We start from the raw sequence: 22,768 nt of genomic DNA, 5'->3' as shown, positions 1-22,768 counted from the left end.
CAGGAAAAAATTGTAGTGGAGAGATGATGGTGGAGATGTGTCTAGAGAGTTGATGATAGCAAACACAGTGTTTAGAAAGAAAGTTTAGTATAAGTACACGTGGAAGAGGGTGGTGGATGGGGAGATAGTGGGGAATATCAGATAATTTTTTGGTGGAAGGTAAGTTGAGAATGGAGGATAGATGAAGAAAAAGGAAAAGGACAGAAGGTAGGGAGGGGCTTAGAGTGAATTGCTTAAATGAAAAAGATAAGGAGAAGGAGTACAAGAAGAAACTAAGAGAAGAGTGGGAAGGAGTGAATGATAGAGTAGAACTAGGAGTGGAGGAGGAATGTGGATGTTTCAAGGATGGAGTCACAAGGTGTGCAAAGATGGTGTATGGAACAAAGGATAGGAGGAAATAGAAGGAAGGGTAGTTAGTAGTGGGATGAGGAAGCAAAGAAGGTTGTAGAAGAGAAGAAATGAGGATTCACAGATTGGTTCCAAAATAGGATGAGAGAATCATATAAGAGGTACAAAGAAAAGAGAAGTGAAACATAAGATAAAGGAGGCTTTTTAAAAGGAGAGCAGATGTGAAATGGGGTAAGAGTATGACAGAATTTTTTAAAGTAATAAAAAGATGTTTTGGAAGGAAATGAACCACTTTGGTACGATGATGCCTATGTAGACGTCATGAGGCATGAATGTACATGAGGATGCTGCCATCGGTGTCTTGATTATATATATATATTTTTTTGTAGTTGCACTGGAGTTAACCCCGGATTCTGTGAACTGGTTTGATCACATTTTCTGTGTTTATTATTACTCAGAGTGAAAGAGAATGAGTAATACAGCAGTGACTTTATATTTTATAATGTAAGTAGTGTGTTGCATCATACATTTGGCAGCTGATGGTATGCATGAGAATTTGACTCATACTGAATGGTTAAGAGAGAAAAAGGAGACAAATCAAGTAGAGAAGAAAAGGTAAAAAGTGCTGATGGAGAGATGATAATGGAAGTGACGGCAGTAAAAGGAAGATGGGCAGAGTATTTTAGGGAGTTGTTAAATGTGAAGGAGGATAGGTAGGGAAAGGTAGTTGCAGTGGGAAGCACTAAGAAAATGGCAGTGATGAATGAGGAAAATGGAGGAGAAATAAAGAAAGATGAAGTAAAAGCAGTTATTAAAATGATGAGAGCAGGAAAGGCACCTGGGTTAGATGGATGTACGGTATATCTAAAAGAGGGAGGTACAGTTATGGTGGACTGGCTGGTGAGGTTGTTTGAGGTAAAGGATGTCATGTCACCATGGCTGTTCATAGCTGTTCAATTTATATATGGATGGGGTGGTGCAAGAGAGAAATGCAATGGTAATGGGCTGGGGACTGGAGATGGTTACAGAAAATAGAGAAAAGTGGGAGATAAGCCAGTTGTTTGCTGATGACACTGTGCATGTAGCAGGATCAGAGGAGGGATTAAGGAAGTTAGTGACAGAATTTAGGAAGGTGTGTGAAATTAGGAAGTTGAAGATAAATGTGGGTGATAAGATGTACAAGGTGAGAGGATGGCAGCAAATTGGAAGTGAGTAATAAGGGAAGAGACTGGAGGAAGTGGATAGCTTTAGATACTTGGGGGTGAATACAGCGGGAAAGAGAGGCGTGGAGGTGGAAGTAAATTTAGATTGAGAGGAGCAAGTAAATGCCTTGGAGGATTAAAGTGTAATGAGAAATAGACATTTGAGAATGGATGCTAAGAGGAGATTGCATGAAGGAGTGATTGTGCCAACAGCACTGTATTGAGCAAAAACATGGAACATAAGAGAGGAAGAGTTTAAATTTGTTTGAAATGAAATGCCTGAGAAGTATGATAGGAGTTACTAGGCTGGATAGAGTAAGAAATGAGGAGGTGAGGAGGAGAGCAGAGGTGGAAAGGGAGTTGGGTTAATGAAAGAATATTGGGAAGATTTGGACACATGGAAAGAATGAGTGAAGAAAAATTAGTAAAAGAGGTGTGGAAGGCAGAGGTGGAGGGAATGAACATGAGGGGGCAACCAAAGATGATATGGATTGATGGGCTAAAAGGGGTATTGGAAAAAGAAGGGTCTGTCTGTTGAGGAAGGAGGAAGGACAGGAGAAGACAAAAGATAGGGGTGAGTGGAGAATGGTTGTGTATGGATGATGCTGTTGAGGGAGGAGGAAGGACATGAGAAGACAGAATATAGGGGTGAGTGGAGAATGGTTGTGTATGGATGATGCTGTGGTGCATGGGAGTGGGTGGGGAATGGGGAGTGAAGGAGTATGTGTGAATGCTTTGATGCAGCCCAAAGTGATTTCTCCTCATCTTCTCTTTTTCTGCATGAGGGGAAGGAGAGAGGGGGAGCCAAGAAAAGAGGAAGGGAGGGATGGTGAATGAAAGTGGAATAAATGGGGATGAAATGGGTGGGAGTGGATTTATGCCTTTGACTACCTCCCTTGTAAGGGGAAAAAAGCCCTTGGTATATGTATGTGTATGTATCATTTGCCTATTGAATATAACAAAAAATTATGTAATCTTTGTGTAAAGAAAGGAAGAGAGATTGCAAAAGATAGGAGTGACTGGAAGGAGATTGTGAAGAGTTAAGATGTTGACATTGCATGAAGAGATGTTTTTGTCTGCTCCATAAATTGTTTTGAGTGAATGAGGAAGAGGTGGGTCACCATATAATGAAACAGTGGGGTAAATAAGCACTGGTTTATGGGTCTTGTTGTGGAAGCGATGTGTCTCTATGGATTACCTTCAACCTCAGCAGTTTGGTACAGGATAGAGATGATCCTTCATCCACAAGGTATGGAGATGAGAGACATTTAAAATTTTGTGTTAGATAATGTCAGACTATTTTATTCATTTGATAGACAGATCTAGACCTGAAGGGGGTTTTGAGTTATCAAGAGCTTCAAATGCTTCTTGCCTGAGTGAAATTAAATCAGCTAGTATTAGCTTGAAAGTGTAGTAATAAGTATGGAGTGAGTATGGGAAGGGAATGGATGGGACTGGGTATGTGCTTTTTGTCTTGGTGACCTCCCTTATAAGGGGGAAAAAGCCCTTGGTATATACATAGGAAGGTAGATTAGCCTTAAGAAATCTATGAAGTAAGGCACTGTAGGAAGAACTAATGGGTAAGTGAGGTGCCTTTGGCTATACACTAACATGGATGTGCATTTATCTTTTGTACTTGTACAGGTGTTGGGAGTGTTGTCCATGGTGCATCTTCAGGTGTTGGTGATGTAGTTCACAATGTCACATCAGGAGTGAAGCGCATGGTCATGTCACCTCCTGAAAGTGGTGAAGAGGACAGGGAGAGTCCAAGTCTTCCACCAGAGACTCCACATCTATTATCAGGATCTCCTGTAGACTATCCAGGAGGGTTTTTGTAAGTACATAAATGCATAACATCTTCCTGTGCAGCCATACCTATCCAAACTCCACCATTAACTGATTCAATATATCTTCTGACCCTGTGCAAGTGTATTGTCAACTACAGACAACAGTTGGCTCATCTCCCAATTTCCTCCACTCTCACTTACTAGCTCCAAACCCCTTGCATTTACCTCCCTAAACATCCCATCCATATGTAATTTGAACAATAGAAGCAAACCACAACCTTAACAGTCCTTCTTTAACCTCAAACCACTCACTCTCTTCATTCACTACCCTCACACAAGCTCTGCTGCTCATTCTTTACATTCATAGTACATCCTATAACACCTCTCTGTCAACCCAGTCATACACCTTTTCCAAATCCATAATGCCAAACAAAATACCCTAACCAAACATTTATGCCTATTTATTGCCCCTCCCATCTTAGCACTCAGGGGTGGGAGTGGGTGCATGCCTTTTGATTTGGGTACCTCCCTTGTGAGGGAAGCCCTTGGTATATAGATAGATACATGTATGTGCCCATCAACACACCTTCCATAACACATTGGAAGAGTTACAGTAACCAGTGGTTAGGTTTTGAAGTAGAATACATATGTTGGTAAGTACACTTAGATTAGTGAAGAGTTTTGAAATTATAAAAAAGTAAACTTATATCATCCTTGCAGGTTACCAAGTCGTGACCCAGAAAGCATGAAAGAAGAGGCAGCTATTGACTTGGAACTTGGGATTGATAATGAACATTTTTCTCTCCAAGAGGTTAGTTGTTGTTAGTAAGGAAATCATATGGATGCATGTAATTTGATTTTGTATGTATGTACCCATTTGCAGTATTCAGACCCAGGGCAGTGAACGAGATGCAGGGATGGCCCATCATCAAGGAGGTGCCAAGAGAAGAGGGATGGAAAAGGGTGCTACCTACCTTTTTAGGGGGAAAAAGCCTTATGTATTTACCTAGTTGTATTTTACAGAAGGAGAGCTAATGTCGTGGTGACCCGTTTTTGTATCTCACAAGATCAAGTTTGTTCTTAAATTCATGTATTGTGTTTCCGCATACTATTTTTTTGTCCAATTTGTTCCATATATTTATCACTCTGTGTGGGAAGCTGTTCTTCTGTAGCTGTCCTCTTTGAGTTTCATTGCATGTCCTTTTGTTTTTCCTCTGGCCCTCTTTATGAAGTCCTCTCTATCAAGGCATTTTTTTCCTTTCATAATTCTGTAGGCGGTTAGTAGGTCCCCTTGTTCTCTTCTTTGTTCCAGGGTCGGCAATTCCAGTTCAGCCAGTCTTTGTTCACATGTCAGGTTTGAAAGTGTTGGGGCCATCTTTGTCATTGCTCTTTGTATTCTTTTTAATTTTCTTATATTCTTTTTTGTACTGGGTGACTATATCAGTGCTGCATATTCCAGTTTTGGCCTTATCAGTGTTTGTAATATTTTCTTAATCATTTCCTTATCCAGGTATTTAAAGGCCACCTTTACTGATCTCAACAAATTGTATGTTTCTCCGACTATTTTATTTATATGTTTATCTGGTGACATGTCTTTGGTGATGATTACTCCTAGGTTCCCTTCAGAATTTACTTTTTTTACTTCTTTTCCGTCAATTTTATACTGTCATGATATTCTATTCTTGCTTTTCCCAAATTCGATTATACTGCATTTCTTGATGATGAATTCCACTTCCCATCTCTTGATCCACTCTGAGACTTTGTTCAGATCACTCAGTAATGAGTCACAGTCTATTTCTGAGTTTATTCCCTTTAATAACTTTTTGTCATCCGCAAAGAAGTTCATGTAATTTTCAGTACTTTGGTCCATGTCATTTACATATATAGCAAACATTATCGGAGCCAGCACTGACCCCTGTGGGACTCCACTACTCATTTCTTCCCATTTTGAATATTTGTCTATGAGCACTACTCTCAGTTTTCTTCCATATAGGAAGTCTTCCATCCAATTCAATAGTTTTCCATGTATGCCTCCTTTTGTTTTCAGTTTATATAGCAATTTTCTATGTGGTACCTTATCAAATGCCTTTTGTATGTCCAGGAATGCACAGTCTGCCCAGCCATCCCTTTCTTGCAATACATCTATCAATCTTGAATAGAAACAAATCAAATTAGTGGTACATGATCTTCCCTGTCTGAATCCAAATTGCCTCGGGTTCAGTATATTGTTCTCCAGATATTTTGTCCATCTATCTTTGATGATCCTCTCACAGATTTTAACTATTGTACTCGTTAGAGACACCAGTCTATAATTTGTTGGGTTTTCCTTATTTCCCCCCTTATATATTGGCACTATTATTGGCTTTTTTCCAGTCTCCTGGTAGTTTTCCTTCTTTCAGTGAGCATTCAACTATTTTGTATATTTTTCCTGTTAGTTTGTCTATATATTCCTTTAGTATCCAGTTTGCAACTCTGTCTGGGCCATGTGATTTGTTAATGTTAAGCTTTAATATTTTATTCCTTATTTCATTCTGAGTAATATTTAATTCCTTCATTGGAGGAAATTTTACTTCATTTATTTGTTCACAGTTTTGTAGATTTTCTTTTTCTTTGGTGAATACAGATTTAAAATGTTTGTTCATAATATCTGCCATTTCTGTATCTTCTGTGTATTCTCTGTTACTTGGACATATTTTAAGTATTTCCTTTTTATTTTTTAGTTTGCCATTGACATATCTATAAAATAATTTGGGTTGATCTTTACATTTGTCTATTGTGTCCTTTTCATAATTTATTTTTTCTTCCCTATGCATTTTTACATATTCATTTCTTAGTTTGGTGTACAGGTAGTCATTGACTTAAAACCTTTGTGACTTACGACTGATCGACTTTACGACCACAAGATAGAGCAATAATATTTAACATTTGATGGAGTAATAGAATTGCAATGTTATGCCTGGCAGTGCAGTACAATTTCTCTGCACGCCGCGAGGCGCGAGTACGATAGTTTTGGCAGGCTGCCGGCAGTGTCAGCATCCCAGCCAGCTATATATATATATTTTTTTTAAGTAAAATGTTTCCTAATTTTGCATTGCATTTTGTATTTTTGTATTTTTATATGTTTTGCAATTAATAAAATGTAACAGTAAAACTTTTTTATGCCTAGGTTAGTTTGTTGTCGATAACAATATGTTCGGTACAGTATGTAAACGAAAAGAATGTGTTTTGAAATAAAAAAAATCCTAATTTTGCCTTGCATTTTGTATTTTTATGTTTTGTAATTAATAAAATGTAACTAAAACTTTTTTTTATGCCTAGTCTGTTGTCGATAACAATATGTTCGGTACAGCATTTTGTATTTTAATAAAATGTAACAGTAAACTTTGTTTATGCCTAGTCTGTTGTCTATAACAATATATTCAGTACAGTACGTAAACGAAAAGAATGTGTTTTGAAATAAAAAAATTCCTAATTTTGCCTTGCAATGATTTTAATGTAACCAACAAAAAAGTATTTGTAGGTCAAAGATGACAGGACTTTATTCAGTATGCGTAGGCCTAGGCTACATTTCCTAACGAAAATGATAAAAAAGTTAATGAATATTAAACAATGTAGCTCAAAGATAATAAGATTTATTCAGTATGCATACGTTTCCTAAAGAAAGTCTGATGGTAAAATAATGAAAAGGTTAAAAGATACAGTATTAAATATCATAGGTCAAAGATGATAGGATTTTATTCCCCCTGTGGTGGGGGAAAAGAATACTGCCACCAAGTTTTTCCACTTGGATCGTAAGAGGCGAGAAGAAAGGGACAGGGAGTGGGACTAGGCATCCTTCTCCTTGTAGCCCCACAGGGGACATTCCTAAACGAAAAAGTAAAGGCATAAGAGGGTCTGGGAGTTTTCCGACCAGCACCCTAAGGTTTGGGTCTTTTAATGTGCGTGGATGTGGTACAGATGAGAGTAAAAGGGAAGAGGTAGGTAGTATGTTTGTGAGAAGAAAGATGGATGTGTTGGCTTTGAGTGAAACTAAGTTGAAAGGGAAGGGTGAGTGTAAGTTTGGGAGTGTAAGTGGGAGGTTATCAGGAGTGAAGAGAGGGCAAGGGAGAGAGGGGGTGGCTATTCTAGTAAGTGAAGAGATAGGTAAATGTGTAGTGGAGTGGAAGGAGGTATCCTGAAGGATAATGTGAATGAAGGTGAAACTGGGAAAGGAGATGTGGGTCTTTGTAAGTGCATATGGGCCTGGCAGTGAGAAGAGTGTAGAAGAAAGGGAGGCCTTTTGGATAGATTTAAATGAGTGCATAGAGGATTTAGGGAGAAATGTCAATGTAATAGTACTGGGAGACCTTGATCCTAGGGTAGGAAATGATCCAATTGATGGAGTGGTTGGGAAATGTGGAGTTCCAGGAAAGAATTGTAGTGGAGAGTTGATGGTGGAAATGTTTCTAGAAAGAGTTGATGATAGCAAATACAGTGTTTCGGAAGAAAGTCAAGCATAAGTACACATGGGAGAGGGTGGTGGATGGAAGGGTGGTAGATAGAGCGTTGATGGATTATGTAGTGGTAAATAGGACTATGATAGGAAGAGTTAAGGATGTACATGTGCTAAGGGGAGAGGGTGGGGGAATATCAGATCATTTTTTGGTGGAAGGTAAGTTGAGAGTGGAGGATAGATGGAGAAAGAGGAAAGGGACAAAAGGTAGGGAGGTGCTTAGAGTGAACTCTTTAAATGGAAAGGAAAAGGAGAAGGAGTACAAGAAGAAGCTGAAGGAGGAGTGGGAGGGAGTGAAGGATAGAGTAGAGCTAGGTGTGGAGGAGGAATGGGGATGGTTCAAGGAGGGAGTCACAAAGTGTGCAAGGATGGTGTGCGGAACAAGAAGGACAGGAAGAAATAGAAGGAAGGGTAGTGAATGGTGAGATGAGGAAACAAAGAAAGTTGTAGAAGAGAAGAAGCGAACTTTCACAGATTGGTTACAAAATAGGACGAGGGAGTCATATGAGAGGTACAAAGAAAAGAAAAGAGAAGTAAAGCAAAAAGTAAAGGAGGCAAAGAGGAGAGCAGATGTGAAGTGGGGTAAGAGTATGACAGAAAATTTTGAAAGTAATAAAAAGATGTTCTGGAAAGAAATTAAGAGAGGAAGAGGAGGCGAATCAAGTAGAGAAGAAAAGGTAAAAGGTGCAGATGGAGAGATGATAATGGAAGAGAAGGCAGTAAGAGGAAGATGGGCAGAATATTTTAGGGAGTTGCTAAATGTGAAGGAGGATAGGGAGGGAAAGATAGTTGCAGTGGGAAATGCTAAGAAAATGAGAGTGATGAGTGAGGAAAATGGAGGAGAAATAAGGAAGGATGAAGTGAAGGCAGTTGTTAAGATGATGAAAGCAGGTAAGGCACCTGGTCTGGATGGATGCCATGCAGAATGTCTAAAAAAAAGGAGGTACAGTGATGGTGGACTGGCTGGTGAGGTTATTTAATGTTTGCTGGAGAGAGGGTAGAGTGCCAGAAGACTGGAGGAGTGCCTGTATAGTTCCACTTTACAAGGGAAAAGGGGACAAGTGTGAATGTAGTAGTTTCAGAGGGATTAGCTTGTTAAGTGTAGTTGGGAAGGCTTATGGGAGGATCTTGATTGAGAGGATTAGGAGAGGAAGAGAGGGAGTAATTGGTGAGGAACAGTGTGGATTTAGGATGGGTAGAGGTTTTGTAGATCAGATTTTTGTGGTAAGACAGATACGTGAGAAAGCTATAGGAAAGGGGAAGGATGTTTTTTGGGCTTTTATGGATCTGGAAAAGGCTTATGATAGGGTAGACAGAAAGGCACTGTGGGAGGTTATGCAGATATATGGGATAGGATGAAAGCTTCTAGGAGCTGTCAAGAGTTTTTATGAGAGTAGTAGAGCTTGTGTCAGGATTAGAAATGGAGAGAGTGAGTGGTTCGAGGTAAAGGTGGGACTTCGTCAAGGATGCGTTATGTCGCCCTGGCTGTTCAACTTATACATGGATGGAGTAGTGCGAGAGGTAAATGCAAGGGTAGTGGGTCAGGGATTGCAGATGGTTAAAGAAAATGGAGAAAAGTGGGAGGTGAGCCAGCTGTTGTTTGCTGATGACACTGTGCTTGTGGCAGGATCGGAGGAGGGACTGAGGAAGTTGGTGACAGAGTTTGGGAGAGTATGTGATAGAAGAAAGCTAAAGATAAATGTGGGTAAAAGGTGATGAGATGTACAAGGGGTGAAAGTGGCAGTAGACTGGAAGTGAGCATTATGGGAGAGGGACTGGAGGAAGTGGATAGTTTTAGATACTTGGGTGCAAATGTGGCAGGAAAAGGTGGAGTGAAGGTGGAGGTAGATTGAGAGAAACGAGTAAATGCCTTGGTGGATTGAAGAATGTAATGAGGAATAGACATTTGGGAATGGATGCTAAGAGGAGACTGTATGAAGGAGTGATTGTGCCAACAGCACTGTATGGGGCAGAAACATGGAACATAAGGGAGGAAGAGAGAAGGAGTTTGAATGTGTTTGAGATGAGGTGTCTGAGAAGTATGATGGGGGTTACTAGGCTGGATAGAGTGAGAAATGAGGAGGTGAGGAGGAGAACGGGTGTGGAAAGGAAGTTGGGAGATAGGGTTGATGAAAGAGTATTAGGATGGTTTGGACACATGGAAAGAATGAGTGAAGAAAGACTAGTAAAAGAGGTATGGAAGGCAGATGTGGAGGGAGTGAACATGAGGGGACGTCCTAGGATGAGATGGATGGATGGGGTGAAGGGGGCTTTGGGGAAGAGGGGAATGTCTGTTGAGGAAGGACGGGAGAGGACAGAAGACGGGTGAATGGAGAATGGTTGTATATGGATGATGTTGTGATGCATGAGGTAGAATGGGGGGTGAGGTAGTATGTGTGAGCTAAATTTGACGCAGCCCGAAGGGATTTCTCCCCGTCTTCTCCTTTTCTGCATGGGGGGACGGAGAAGGGGGATCGCCGATTTAATGAAGCGACCTTGCTGTGGATGTGCTGTGTCTTGCGACTCTGCTTCTGACCCAGGGCAGTGGACAAGGTGCAGGGATGACCCATCATCCAGGAGGTGCTAAGATAAGAGGGAGGGTGGAGGGGTTCTGGAGTGTATTTAGGGATGGAATGGGTGGGAATGAATTTATGCCTTTTCCTTTTTGGCTACCTCCCTTGTAAGGGGGAAAAAGCCTTGGTATATGTATATATGCTTAGGCCTAGGCCTGTCTGCCATCTCCTTTTTTACCCCTGCTCTCCTCCTCACCTCATTTCTCACTCTATCCAACTGTATAACCCCTACCATACTTCTCAGACATTTTATCTCAAACACATTTAAACTTTTTCTCTGCCTCTCTTAAATTCTATGTCTCTGCTCCTTACAGTTCAGTCGGCCCAGTTACCAGTTCATATAATCTCAACTTTGCATCCATTCCCAAATGCCTATTTCTCATGACACTTTTCAATCCCCCAAGGCTTTTACTTGTTTCTCTCAGTTTTCAATTTACCTCCACTTCCACTCCTCCCTTTCCTGCCACATGCCCCCAAGTACCTAAAGCTATCCACTTGCTCCAGCCTCTCTCCTTTAAGACTTACTTCCAATATATATATATATATATATATATATATATATATATATATATATATATATATATATATATACACATATCAAGATAGAGTAATTGGTAATTTACTACGGCACTTGTCATGTGATTGTTGAGTTCAAGTCCTTGGCAGTACTGCATTTCAATTTCTGCATGTCAGCCTCCATTTGGTTTCCTGATGTTGGCGGCTTAGAATTAAAGTGCATTGTGGTTGTTAAAATATATATATACATATATATATATATATACATATATGCACAAGTTTCACAAAGTCACACGTGAATACACAAATTATGTTAAACACCACAATGAAAGGAAATTAAAACTTTGAATCCAAGTGCTTTCATGATATAATCCTTGAAGATGTGATTATATCATGAAAGCACTCGGATTCAAAGTTTTTAATTTCCTTTCACTGTGTTTAGCATAGTATATATATATATATATATATATATATATATATATATATATATATATATATATATATATATATATATATATATATATATATATATATATATATACACACCCATATATAAATAGCCAAGATGAGGGAGAGGGATAGGTGGTGAATAGGAGTGGAATGGGTGGAGATGAAATGGGTGGGATTGGAATTATGCCTTTTGATTTTGGTTGCCTCCCTTGTAAGGGGGAAAGGCTTTTGGTATATATATGTATGTATATACTGTTGCTAACTCCAGGCAGTGGGTTTTCACGTAGTGAAGCAATTCTTTTTCCTTCTTCTTCCTCTTCTTTAATTATTCTAATTTGTAATTTGAATAAATCTTAATTTTGGATGTAATATATGGTATTTACATTGTTATATTGGTCTCATATTTAACAGGGAGAAGGAGAGAGTGGCATCAAGGGGTTGGAGACCAGAATTGAATTATGCAAGGACCTCATTTTAAAATGTGAAGAATCAAGTGCACGTCGTAGGATGTTAGTTCATAAGCTAATACAAATGCGACTGAAGCTGCAGGTAAGCAGGCACAGTGTACAATAGGTTGTATATCTGAACTATCAGGAGACAAAAGTATTTGTTACATGTATTGTTACATAATCATGAAGAACCCACAGTTGGAATAAGAGGAAACTTAGAAGAAAGTATAACTTCTATATTTTGGGTAATAGCTATAGCCCTCTTCAGGTAAGTACAGTTTACAAGAATATGCAGAGCCATAAATACACTTGAGACATGAGTAGAAGGAGAACACACAGAGCTAATAACATGACAATCTGTTGTGCAGAACGGAGTCAGAGGGGAAGGGATGTGTGGGTGGAGGTGTGAGGTCAGAAGGGAAGCGGGGTCAGGAGGGTGAAAATTTTTAACCAAGCGGCTCACAGCTAGCCATGAGATTATGTCCGGGACCATTGACCTTTGGAGATGTTCAAATTTGGACATTCTTCAATTAAGGCAGATTCAAAAAAATTTCTTCTAAAGCTGCAATTAGACTTAAACAAAATTTTGGCCTTGTCCCAGTCAAGGCTATGATTTTTGGTACTGACATGTTGGAACAGGGCAGAATTTTCTTGTGCATACCTAATGGATCTTTTGTGTTCCGTTAACCTGGTATTAAAATTTCTGCCAGTCTTATGAGAGTAGTAGAGCTTGTGTCAGGATTAGAAATGGAGAGAGTGAGTGGTTTGAGGTAAAGGTGGGACTTCATCAAGGATGTGTTATGTCGCCCTAGCTGTTCAACTTATACATGGATGGGGTAGTGCGAGAGGTAAATGCAAGGGTAGTGGGTCAGGGATTGGAGATGGTTAAAGAAAATGGAGAAAAGTGGGAGGTGAGCCAGCTGTTGTTTGCGGACGACACTGCACTTGTGGCATGATTGGAGAAGGGACTGAGGAAGTTGGTGACAGAGTTTGGGAGAGTATGTGATAGAAGAAAGCTAAAGATAAATGTGGGTAAAAGGTGATGAGATGTACAAGGGGTAAAAGTGGCAGTAGACTGGAAGTGAGCATTATGGGAGAGCAACTGGAGGAAGTGGATAGTTTTAGATACTTGGGTGCAAATGTGTCAGGAAAAGGTGGAGTGAAGGTGGAGGTAGAATGTAGATTGAGAGAAGCGAGTAAATGCCTTGGTGGATTGAAGAGTGTAATGAGGAATAGACATTTGGGAATGGAGGCTAAGAGGAGACTGTATTTACCTAGTTGTATTTACCTAGTTGTATTTTGCGGGAAGGGAGGCTATGCTACGTGATGTCCCGCCTTTGTATCTTGCAGTGTCTAGTTTGTTTTTAAACTCATGAATGGTTTTTGCGCATACTATTCCATTGTCCAGTTTTGTTCCAAGTGTCCAAAACTCTATGAGGAAAACTGTTTTTCTCTTCAGTTCTCTTCTATAGCTATGTTTTTTTATTTTCTTTTCCATGTCCTCTTGTGTTTCTTTTGTCCCAGTTAAGTAAGTTCTCACTATCGAGTACCTCTGTGCCTTTCATGATTCTGTAGATGGTCAATAGGTCACCTCTCTCTCTTCTTTGCTCCAGTGTCGGTAACTCCAGTTTAGCCAATTTCTCCTCGTATGATAGGTTTGCAAGTGCAGGTGCCATTTTTGTAGCTGCTCTTTGGATTCTTTCTATTTTCTTTATATTCTTTTTGGTACTGGGGGACCACAATGTCGCTGCATACTCTAATCTAGGCCTTATCAATGTAACCAATATTTTTTTCATCATGTCTTCGTCCAAGTATGTAAACGCCACTTTTATTGATCTTAGCAAGTTGTAAGTCTCCCCGACAATTTTGTTAATCTGTATATCATAGGACAAGTCATTCGTGATAATTACTCCCAAATCTTTTTCGGACCCTACTTTCTTTTACTCCTTTGGTTCCAATTGTATATTTTCCTGATATTCTGTTTTTTGCTTTTTTCCAAACTCCATTATGCTACACTTCTTAGTATTAAAGTCCACTTCCCATTTCTGACTCCAGTTCCATACCCTATTTAGGTCTTCTTGCAGTGCTTCACAGTCCTCATCAGTTTCTATTTTCCTTAGCAGTTTGGCGTCATCGGCAAAGAAGCTCATGTAGCAGTTCACGTCCTCATCCATGTCATTCATATAGATAGCAAATATTATTGGTGCCAGCACAGATCCTTGCGGTACTCCACTGATCACCTCTTTCCAGTCTGAATATTTTTCTCTGAGCACTACTCTCATCTTTCTACCAGTCAGAAAGTCCTCTATCCATTTTAGTAGGTTTCCCTGTATTCCTCCTATGTGTTCCAGTTTTTTTAGTAGTTTTCTGTGTGGTACTTTGTCAAAGGCTTTTTGCAAGTCTAGGAATGCACAATCAGCCCATCCATTTCTTTCTTGCACTATGTCTATTAGTCATAGAGTAAAAGCATATTAAGTTTGTGGAGCATGATCTTCCTTGTCTGAATCCGAATTGTCTTGGGTTTAATATGTCATTGTCTTCCAGATGTTTTTACCCATCTATTCTTGATTATTTTCTCACAAATTTTGGCTATGGTGCTTGTTAGTGATACTGGCCTATAGGTTGGTGGGTTCTTCTTTGTTTCCTCCTTTGTGTATTGGTACAATGTTAGCGTTTTTCCAGTCCTCGGGTATCTTTCCTTCTTTGAGTGAGCTGTTTATTAAGATGTGTATTTTGTCTGTTAGTTCTTCTTTGCACTCCTTTAGAATCCAATTTGCAAATACCGTCCGGGCCATGTGATTTTCTGACATCCAGCCTTGATAAATTTTCTGATATTTCCTTTAGATATGCTGTAAACTCATTCATGAGGGGAGATTTCTTGTTTTTTATCTATGTCACAATTTGGTATTTTCTATCTGGTGAAAAACAGATATAAAGTGATTGTTCATGACTTCGGCCATCTCTAAATCTTCTGTGTATTCTATGTTTCCTTGGCATAGTTTCCATCAATTCCTGTTTGTTTTTAAGTTTACCATTCACATACCGATAGAATAGTTTGGGTTGCTCTTTGCATTTGTCTATAATATCCTTCTCATGGTTCCTTTTCTCCTCTCTTCTCACATTAACATACTCATTTCTATAGTTAACATAAATTTGCCATTTGCTTGTTTTTTGTCTTTTCTCCACTTTTTCCAAGCTTTGTCCCTTCTGTCTTTTGCCTCACTGCATCTTTTGTTGAACCAACATTTAATGTACTCTCTCTCTCGCTTTTGTCTTGGTACATGCCTGTTTACCCCTTCATTGTAGTTTTCCATCAATATATTCCATTTCTCTTCCACTGCTGTTTCTTCCCTGTAAAATATTTCCCAGTTTGCATTCCGGAAGAATGTCTTTAGTTTTGTAAAGTCTGTTTTGTTGTACCTCAGTCTTCCTTTCCTATGCTTTTCGTTCCTCTCTATGTCTATTTCTTCCTTTAGTATAGTTTTGATGAGTACATGGTCACTCTTTCCAATTGGTGTCTCATACTGGACTTTATGCACTATTTCAGGCTCTGTTGTAAATATTAGATCTAGTTTCGATGGCTCTTCATTATTTCTGTACCTTGTGTTTTCACGGACCCATTGGGTCATTGTGTACTCCATGGTCATATCTAGCAGTACATTGCCCCCGAGTCATCTCCTCCTTGCACTGTCATGCTGTCCCAACAAATTTCTTTGCAATTGAAGTCCCCCATAACTACCAGATTACCCTTACCCATTAGTATCTCATTGAGTGATTTTCTTGTATCATCTAGCATTTTTGTATGTTCGATTTCCTTTCCAAGCGCTTGTTTTTGGAGGCACATAAGACACCACAAACTTTCTTCTATTCATATTCTTGCCTTCGACTTTTATCATGATAAATTCAGCATTACCTTTGCCCTATGAAATTTTTGTCACCTTTTTGTCTTTCTTGGCAAAGAACATGATTCCCCCTCCCTGTTTCTTGTCCCTGTTTTTTATCCAGTAGTTGTATAAACCTTGTCCGATAACAGTGGATGGTATTTCACCTCTTAGTTTAGTCTCTACAATTCCCATTATGTCTGGTTTTGCTTCTAACAGATAATCATTGAGTTCGTTCAGTCCCGAAATTAGTCCGTCAATGTTGGTATAGGCCACTTTTAATTTTCTTCCTTCTCCCTGGTTTCTTCTTCCCTTGTTTTGTTCGTTTTGAAGCGCCATTGTCTTAATCTCAAGTCTATTACTCTCCACTGGAATTCTTTGCATTCTGTCTCCGATCTTTTCAAGTTTTTTTTCCTTTGCTTCTTCTCTTAGTGCCCTTTCTTTTTCTAATTCCTCAGTACTCATTTCTCTTTTTATCCATATCTTATTGTATTTTTCACTCTTTGCCAAGTTACCTACTTTTTCAAATATGTCTTCTACTACCACTTGTGACCTTAGTTTTATCTTTAGAGGTCGATTCCTATCCTTAGTATAGCGATGAAGGAGTGATTGTGCCAACAGCACTGTATGGAGCAGAAACATGGAACATAAGAGAGGAAGAGAGAAGGAGTTTGAATGTGTTTGAGATGAGGTGTCTTGAGAAGTATGATGGGGGTTACTAGGCTAGATAGTGTGAGAAATGAGGAGGTGAGGAGGAGAACTGGGGTGGAAAGGGAGTTGGGAGATAAGGTTGATGAAAGAGTATTGGGATGGTTTGGACACATGGAAAGAATGAGTGAAGAAAGACAAGTAAAAGAGGTATGGAAGGCAGATGTGGAGGGAGTAAACATGAGGGGACATCCTAGGATGAGGTGGATGGATGGGGTGAAGGGGGCTTTGGGGAAGAGGGGAATGTCTGTTGAGGAAGGATGGGAGAGGACAGAAGACAGGGGTGAATGGAGAATGGTTGTATATGGATGATGTTGTGATGCATGAGGTGGAATGGGCAGGGGGATGGGGGGTGAGGTAATATGTGTGAGCAAAATTTGACGCAGCCCGAAGGAATTTCTCCCCGTCTTCTCCTTTTATGCATGGGGGGACGGAGAGGGGGGTCACCGAATTAATGAAGCAGCCTTGCTGTGGATGTGCTGTGTCATGCGACACTGCTTCTGACCCAGGGCAGTGGACAGGGTGCAGGGATGACCCGTCATCCAGGAGGTGCTAAGATAAGAGGGAGGGTGGAGGGTTGTGGAGTGTATTCAGGGATGGAATGGGTGGGAATGATTTTATGCCTTTTCCTTTTTGGCTACCTCTCTTGTAAGGGGGAAAAGCCTTGATATATGTATGTATGCCAGTCTGACCAAGGTATGCTAAATCACAATCTTTACAAGGAAGGCTATATGCTCCTGTTGCCTCAGTTCCCCTTAACCTTTGACGAATGTCAACAATTTGTTTATGTACAGTGTTAGGGTAATGGTAGGCAACTGTGAGACGCTTGTTAGGAATTAATTTAAAAGAAGGACTGATAGAGTACAATAGGGGATTTTTAAAACATCTTTGAAAGAGGGTTGTGTGGTAGAAACTGAGGTTTTATAGTAGCTGGCTCTAGCCTTGCTGAGGGCTTGATCCAGGAACCAGGATGGGTATGCCAACTTCAAAAGTTGCCTTTTGATGAGATCAGTCTCCTGGTCCAAGAATCTAAGACTACAAATCCTAAAAGCTAGATTCTCTCTCTCTCTCTATCTCTCTCTATCTCTCTCTCTTTTTAAATTTTTTAGATTACCTCATGATTTTATCCATTTTCTGCAATGAAAAATAGCATTTTTTAATTTCAGGAAGCTAAAGAAGAAGAGGAAATTGCTGCAACAGGTGTGCATGTTATTCAGGGTCATCATTTGAGTCCCACCAAGCCTGTCAAGACCCAGCCCTACAAGCAATATTGTGACCGTTGTGCTCAGGTTATCTGGGGTGTGATACATGTTTCCTTCTCTTGCTCAAGTAAGTTCCATGCTTTATGTATACCAAAGGTTTTTCCCCCTTGTAAAAGGGTAGCCAAGTTGGAACAATCACTCACATCATAAATAAATAAAACTTATTCAACCTCCCTTCCCACCTCAGAACCTCTGGGATGAAGGGTCACCTTGTCCCCTGCTACAATACTTGAGTCAAAAGCGCTGCAGTGAAACACAACTCTTTCACAGCAGGGCTTGACACCCAAAGCCAGTTTACTTCCACCACTTCACTGGATAGTAACCATCCTCATCCACTTAAGATATAACAAGGTTTTCCCACAAATCCCTTATAGTGTATATTATATTGTTGGCATACACAATCATGCATGCCAACAACATAATATGCACTCTATAAGGGATTTGTGGGAAAACCCCATTCCAGCCATGGCATTCCTCAAGGTGACAGGACTGTTCAGCCAGACAGTCTAGGGAATGACAACAACAACTTGAAATATATTATGGAGCAGATTAGAGCATCCATTCAAGTTGTGTCTTCCTTTCATCTATTCACTGTCTCCCTCCATTAATTTTCTGTCTTTTAGGTGATGGAAACAGCATTAGAACTACAAGATAGCAGCCAGAAAAACACAGACTTACTTCAATAAGCTGGAACTGTGGCTGACACAAAACAGAATGTCTATATCTCTTCACAAGTCCTCACTGATGTTGCTCACCCTTGACTGCCATGAATCCATGAATTGAGTAATGGTCAGATTATGTGGTCAACCTTTTCCACTTGATCAAAACCTTAAAATATTAAGCCTCACATGACACAAGACCTTCATTCCACACATGAAAGACCTCATAGTGAAAGCAAATAAGAAACTGAACATACTTAGAATAGTTGTTGTTGTTGTTGTCGTTCCCTAGACTGTCCAAGTAGTCCCGTCTCCCCAAGGAATGCCACAGCCGAAACTGGGTTTTCCCACAAATCCTTTATAAAGTGTATGTTGTGTTGTTTGCATGCATGATTATGTATAATGCAGTCTTCCATTATGTGTTGTATGGTATGGGGTGAAGTGTTACATCCTGGGCAGCTGTTCACAATGCGGTCATCCAGCCTCTTCTGGTAACTTAGAAGTGCCGGGTGGTGGCAAACAGCAGCAACCAGCCCTGGCCATCAGCTCTACGCAGGTGGCACCGATCCCCAAGAGGAGCTACGCCTGCCTTGGGGAGTACCACATAGAATAGTTGCTAGCACAGGATTTGGACAGTAGAAACACTAATCTTAGTATATAAACAACTTAAGAATTTCATTATTCATCCACAGCATGGTGTCCAATAATTAAGAAAACAGAAATCTTACAAACAAGTTAAATAATGCATTAAAAGAATTATAACAGGCTGCATTAAAACAACACCAGTAAAATATTTACACTGAGAAACCAAAATCCTTCCCATAAAACAACACATGAGGATGGAAGGTACAAAGTTCTACAAAAGTGTGAGGGCAATTTTTTACCAAAGAGGCTGTAAACCCACCCATCCCTCACATCATATCACACAAACACAGCCCAGCAAATGTATTTATGTGTTGGTGTGTTTTTGGCTGAAGGTACAAGTGCTTGCAAACAACAGGTCCAGTTTGTTTATTATATTGTGATGATGAAAATTGTGAATTCTAAGTGGACCTATGAGAGACAGATTGGAGAAATGTGTACATATATATGTACCTAGTGATTGAGAGGATTAGGAGAGGAACAGAGGGAGTAATTGGTGAGAAACAGTGTGGATTTAGGACGGGTAGAGGTTGTGTAGATCAGATCTTTGTGGTAAGACAAATATGTGAGAAAGCTATAGGAAAGGGGAAGGATATTTTTTGGGCTTTTGTGGATCTGGAAAAGGCTTACAATAGGGTAGACAGAAAGGCACTGTGAGAGGTTATGCAGATATATGGGATAGGAGGAAAGCTTCTCGGAGCTGTCAAGAGTTTTTATGAGAGTAGTAGAGCTTGTGTCAGGATTAGAAATGGAGAGAGTGAGTAGTTTGAGGTAAAGGTGGGACTTCGTCAAGGATACGTTAGGTCGCCCTGGCTGTTCAACTTATACATGGATGGGGTAGTGCGAGAGGTAAATGCAAGGGTAGTGGGTCAGGGATTGGAGATGGTTAAAGAAAATGGAGAAAAGTGGGAGGTGAGCCAGCTGTTGTTTGCGGACGACACTGCACTTGTGGCAGGATTGGAGGAGGGACTGAGGAAGTTGGTGACAGAGTTTGGGAGAGTATGTGATAGAAGAAAATTGAAGATAAATGTGGGTAAAAGTAAGGTGATGAGATGTACAAGGGGTGAAAGTGGCAGTAGACTGGAAGTGAGCATTAAGGGAGAGTGACTGGAGGAAGTGGATAGTTTTAGATACTTGGGTGCAAATGTGGCAGGAAAAGGTGGAGTGAAGGTGGAGGTAGAATGTAGATTGAGAGAAGCGAGTAAATGCCTTGGTGGGTTGAAGAGTGTAATGAGGAATAGACATTTAGGAATGGGTGCTAAGAGGAGACTGTATGAAGGAGTGATTGTGCCAACAGCACTGTATGGGGCAGAAACATGGAACATAAGAGAGGAAGAGAGAAGGAGTTTGAATGTGTTTGAGATGAGGTGTCTGAGAAATATGATGGGGGTTACTAGGCTAGATAGAGTGAGAAATGAGGAGGTGAGGAGAAGAATGGGGGTGGAAAGGGAGTTGGGAGATAGGGTTGATGAAAGAGTATTAGGATGGTTTGGACACATGGAAAGAATGAGTGAAGAAAGACAAGTAAAAGAGGTATGGAAGGCAGATGCGGAGGGAGTGAACATGAGGGGACTTCCTAGGATGAGGTGGATGGATGGGGTGAAGGGGGCTTTGGGGAAGAGGGGAATGTCTGTTGAGGAAGGACGGGAGAGGACAGAAGACAGGGGTGAATGGAGAATGGTTGTATATGGATGATGTTGTGATGCATGAGGTGGAATGGGCGGGGGGATGGGGGATGAGGTAGTATGTGTGAGCAAAATTTGACGCAGCCTGAAGGGATTTCTCCCTGTCTTCTCCTTTTATGCATGGGGGGACGGAGAGGGGGGTCGCCGATTTAATGAAGCGGCCTTGCTGTGGATGTGCTGTGTCTTGCGACACTGCTTCTGACCCAGGGCAGTGGACAAGGTGCAGGGATGATCCGTCATCCAGGAGGTGCTAAGATAAGAGGGAGGGTGGAGGGGTGTGGAGTGTATTCAGGGATGGAATGGGTGGGAATGATTTTATGTCTTTTCCTTTTTGGCTACCTCCCTTGTAAGGAGGAAAAAGCCTTGGTATATGTATGTATGTATTATACGGGAAGGGGAGCTATGCTTGTAGCGACCCATCTTTGTATCTCGCAACATCTAGTTTGTTCTTAAATTCTTGTATGGTGTTTGCACACACTATAGTTTCATCCAACTTGGTCCAGACACCTACCACTCTGTGTGGATTTTTTTTTTTTTTTTTTTTTTCTCCCCTCTCTCTCCCAGATCTCTTCTATAACTATCCTTTTTGAGTTTCTTTTCATGTCCCCTCTATCCCACTTTAATAAGTTTACTCTGTCAAGGACTTCCATACCTTTCATGATTCTGTAAATGGCCAATAGATCTCCTTTTTCTCTTCTTTGTTCCAGGGTTGTTGGTTCCAGTTTAGACAATCTTTGCTTGTATGTCAATTTTGAAATTGTTGGAGCCATCTTTGTCATTGCTCTTTGGAGTCTTTCTATTTTCCTTATATTCTTTTTTGTACAGGGTGTCCATAGTGTTGCAGCGTACTCCAATCTTGGTCATATCAATGTGACTAATATTTTTTTTACCATTACCTCAGCCAAGTAATTAAAAGTCACCTTTATTGATCTTAGTAAATTGGAGGTTTCTCTGACTATTTTGTTTATCTGTTTGTCTGGTGACATGTCTTTAGTGATAATTACTCTTAGGTCCTTTTTGGAACCAACTTTATTTACTTCCTTTGCACCAATTTTATATTTTCCTGAAATTCTTTTTTTACTTTTTCCAAATTCCATTATACTACATTTCTTAATGTTGAAGTTCACTTCCCACTTTTGACTCCGTTTCCAGACATTATCAAGGCCTTTCTGTAGTGATTCACAATCTTTTTTTCTTTTTCCAAACTTTCTTTAGTAGATTTGTGTCATCTGCAAAGAAGTTCATGTAATATTCTACACCTTCATCCATGTAATTTACATATATAGCAAACATCAGAGCCAATACTGAATCCTGTGGGACTCCACTTATCATTTCTTCCCAAGTAGAGTTTTTATCTCTAGGCGCCACTCTCATTTTTCTCCCATGTAAGAACTCTTCCATCCATTTCAGTAATTTTATGTGCATTCCTCCTGTTGTTTCGAGTTTTCTTAATAGTTTTCTGTGTGGTACCTTATCAAACACCTTTTTAAGTCCAGAAAAAGCACAGTCTGACCATCCGTCCCTTTTTTTCATTATATCTATTAATCTTGAATAGAAATAGATCATATTTGTAGCACATGATCTTCCCTATCTAAAACTGAATTGTTTCAGATTTAGTATATTGTCCTCCAGATGTTTAGTCCATCTACTTTTGATGACTTTTTCACAAATTTTAGCTATTGTACTTGTAAGGGAGACCAGTCTATGGTTTGTTGGTTCTTCCTTGTCCCCCCCTTATATATTGGCATGATATTAGCATTTTTCCAGTGTTGCGGTACCTTTCCTTCTTTGAATTAGCAATCCATTATCTTATCTATTTTGTATGTTAGTTCATCTATACATTCTTTTAGTATCCAGTTTGCAATTCTGTCTGGGCCATGTGATTTTCTGACATCAAGGTTCATTATTTGGTCCCTTATTTCTTTCTGTGTCACAATTATTTCTTTCATTGGGGGGATCTTTCTCCCCTTCCTTCATCCCAATTGTGTATGTTTTCTTTTGTGAATACAGATTTGAAATGTTTGTTCATAATTTCAGCCATTTCTATATCTTCTGTATATTCTATGTTCCCTTGATGTAGTTTTACTATTTCCTGTTTATTTTTTAGTTTACCA

The 22,768-nt window shown here is 39.9% G+C and overlaps 1 protein-coding gene across 11 annotated transcripts in view; it reads left to right on the top strand.

Annotated features, from left to right (window-relative positions):
• The window catches only part of LOC143027237 (differentially expressed in FDCP 8-like), a 94,378-nt gene that overhangs the window by 15,722 nt on the left and 55,888 nt on the right, over positions 1-22,768 (top strand). For all 11 annotated transcript variants that reach the window (XM_076188474.1, XM_076188475.1, XM_076188477.1 and 8 more), the window contains exons 3-6: positions 3,195-3,384; positions 4,058-4,148; positions 11,780-11,917; positions 17,573-17,735. In XM_076188474.1, coding sequence (XP_076044589.1) covers positions 3,195-3,384; positions 4,058-4,148; positions 11,780-11,917; positions 17,573-17,735 — 582 coding nt within the window. The remainder of the gene's footprint in view (positions 1-3,194; positions 3,385-4,057; positions 4,149-11,779; positions 11,918-17,572; positions 17,736-22,768) is intronic.

The sequence above is a fragment of the Oratosquilla oratoria genome, chromosome 7, assembly GCF_046742065.1.
Source record: "Oratosquilla oratoria isolate Oo_2021 chromosome 7, ASM4674206v1, whole genome shotgun sequence".
In the NCBI taxonomy this organism is placed as follows: domain Eukaryota; kingdom Metazoa; phylum Arthropoda; class Malacostraca; order Stomatopoda; family Squillidae; genus Oratosquilla; species Oratosquilla oratoria.
The sequence above is the reverse complement of the archived record's forward strand: the minus strand, read 5'-3'. Positions and strand labels throughout refer to the sequence as shown.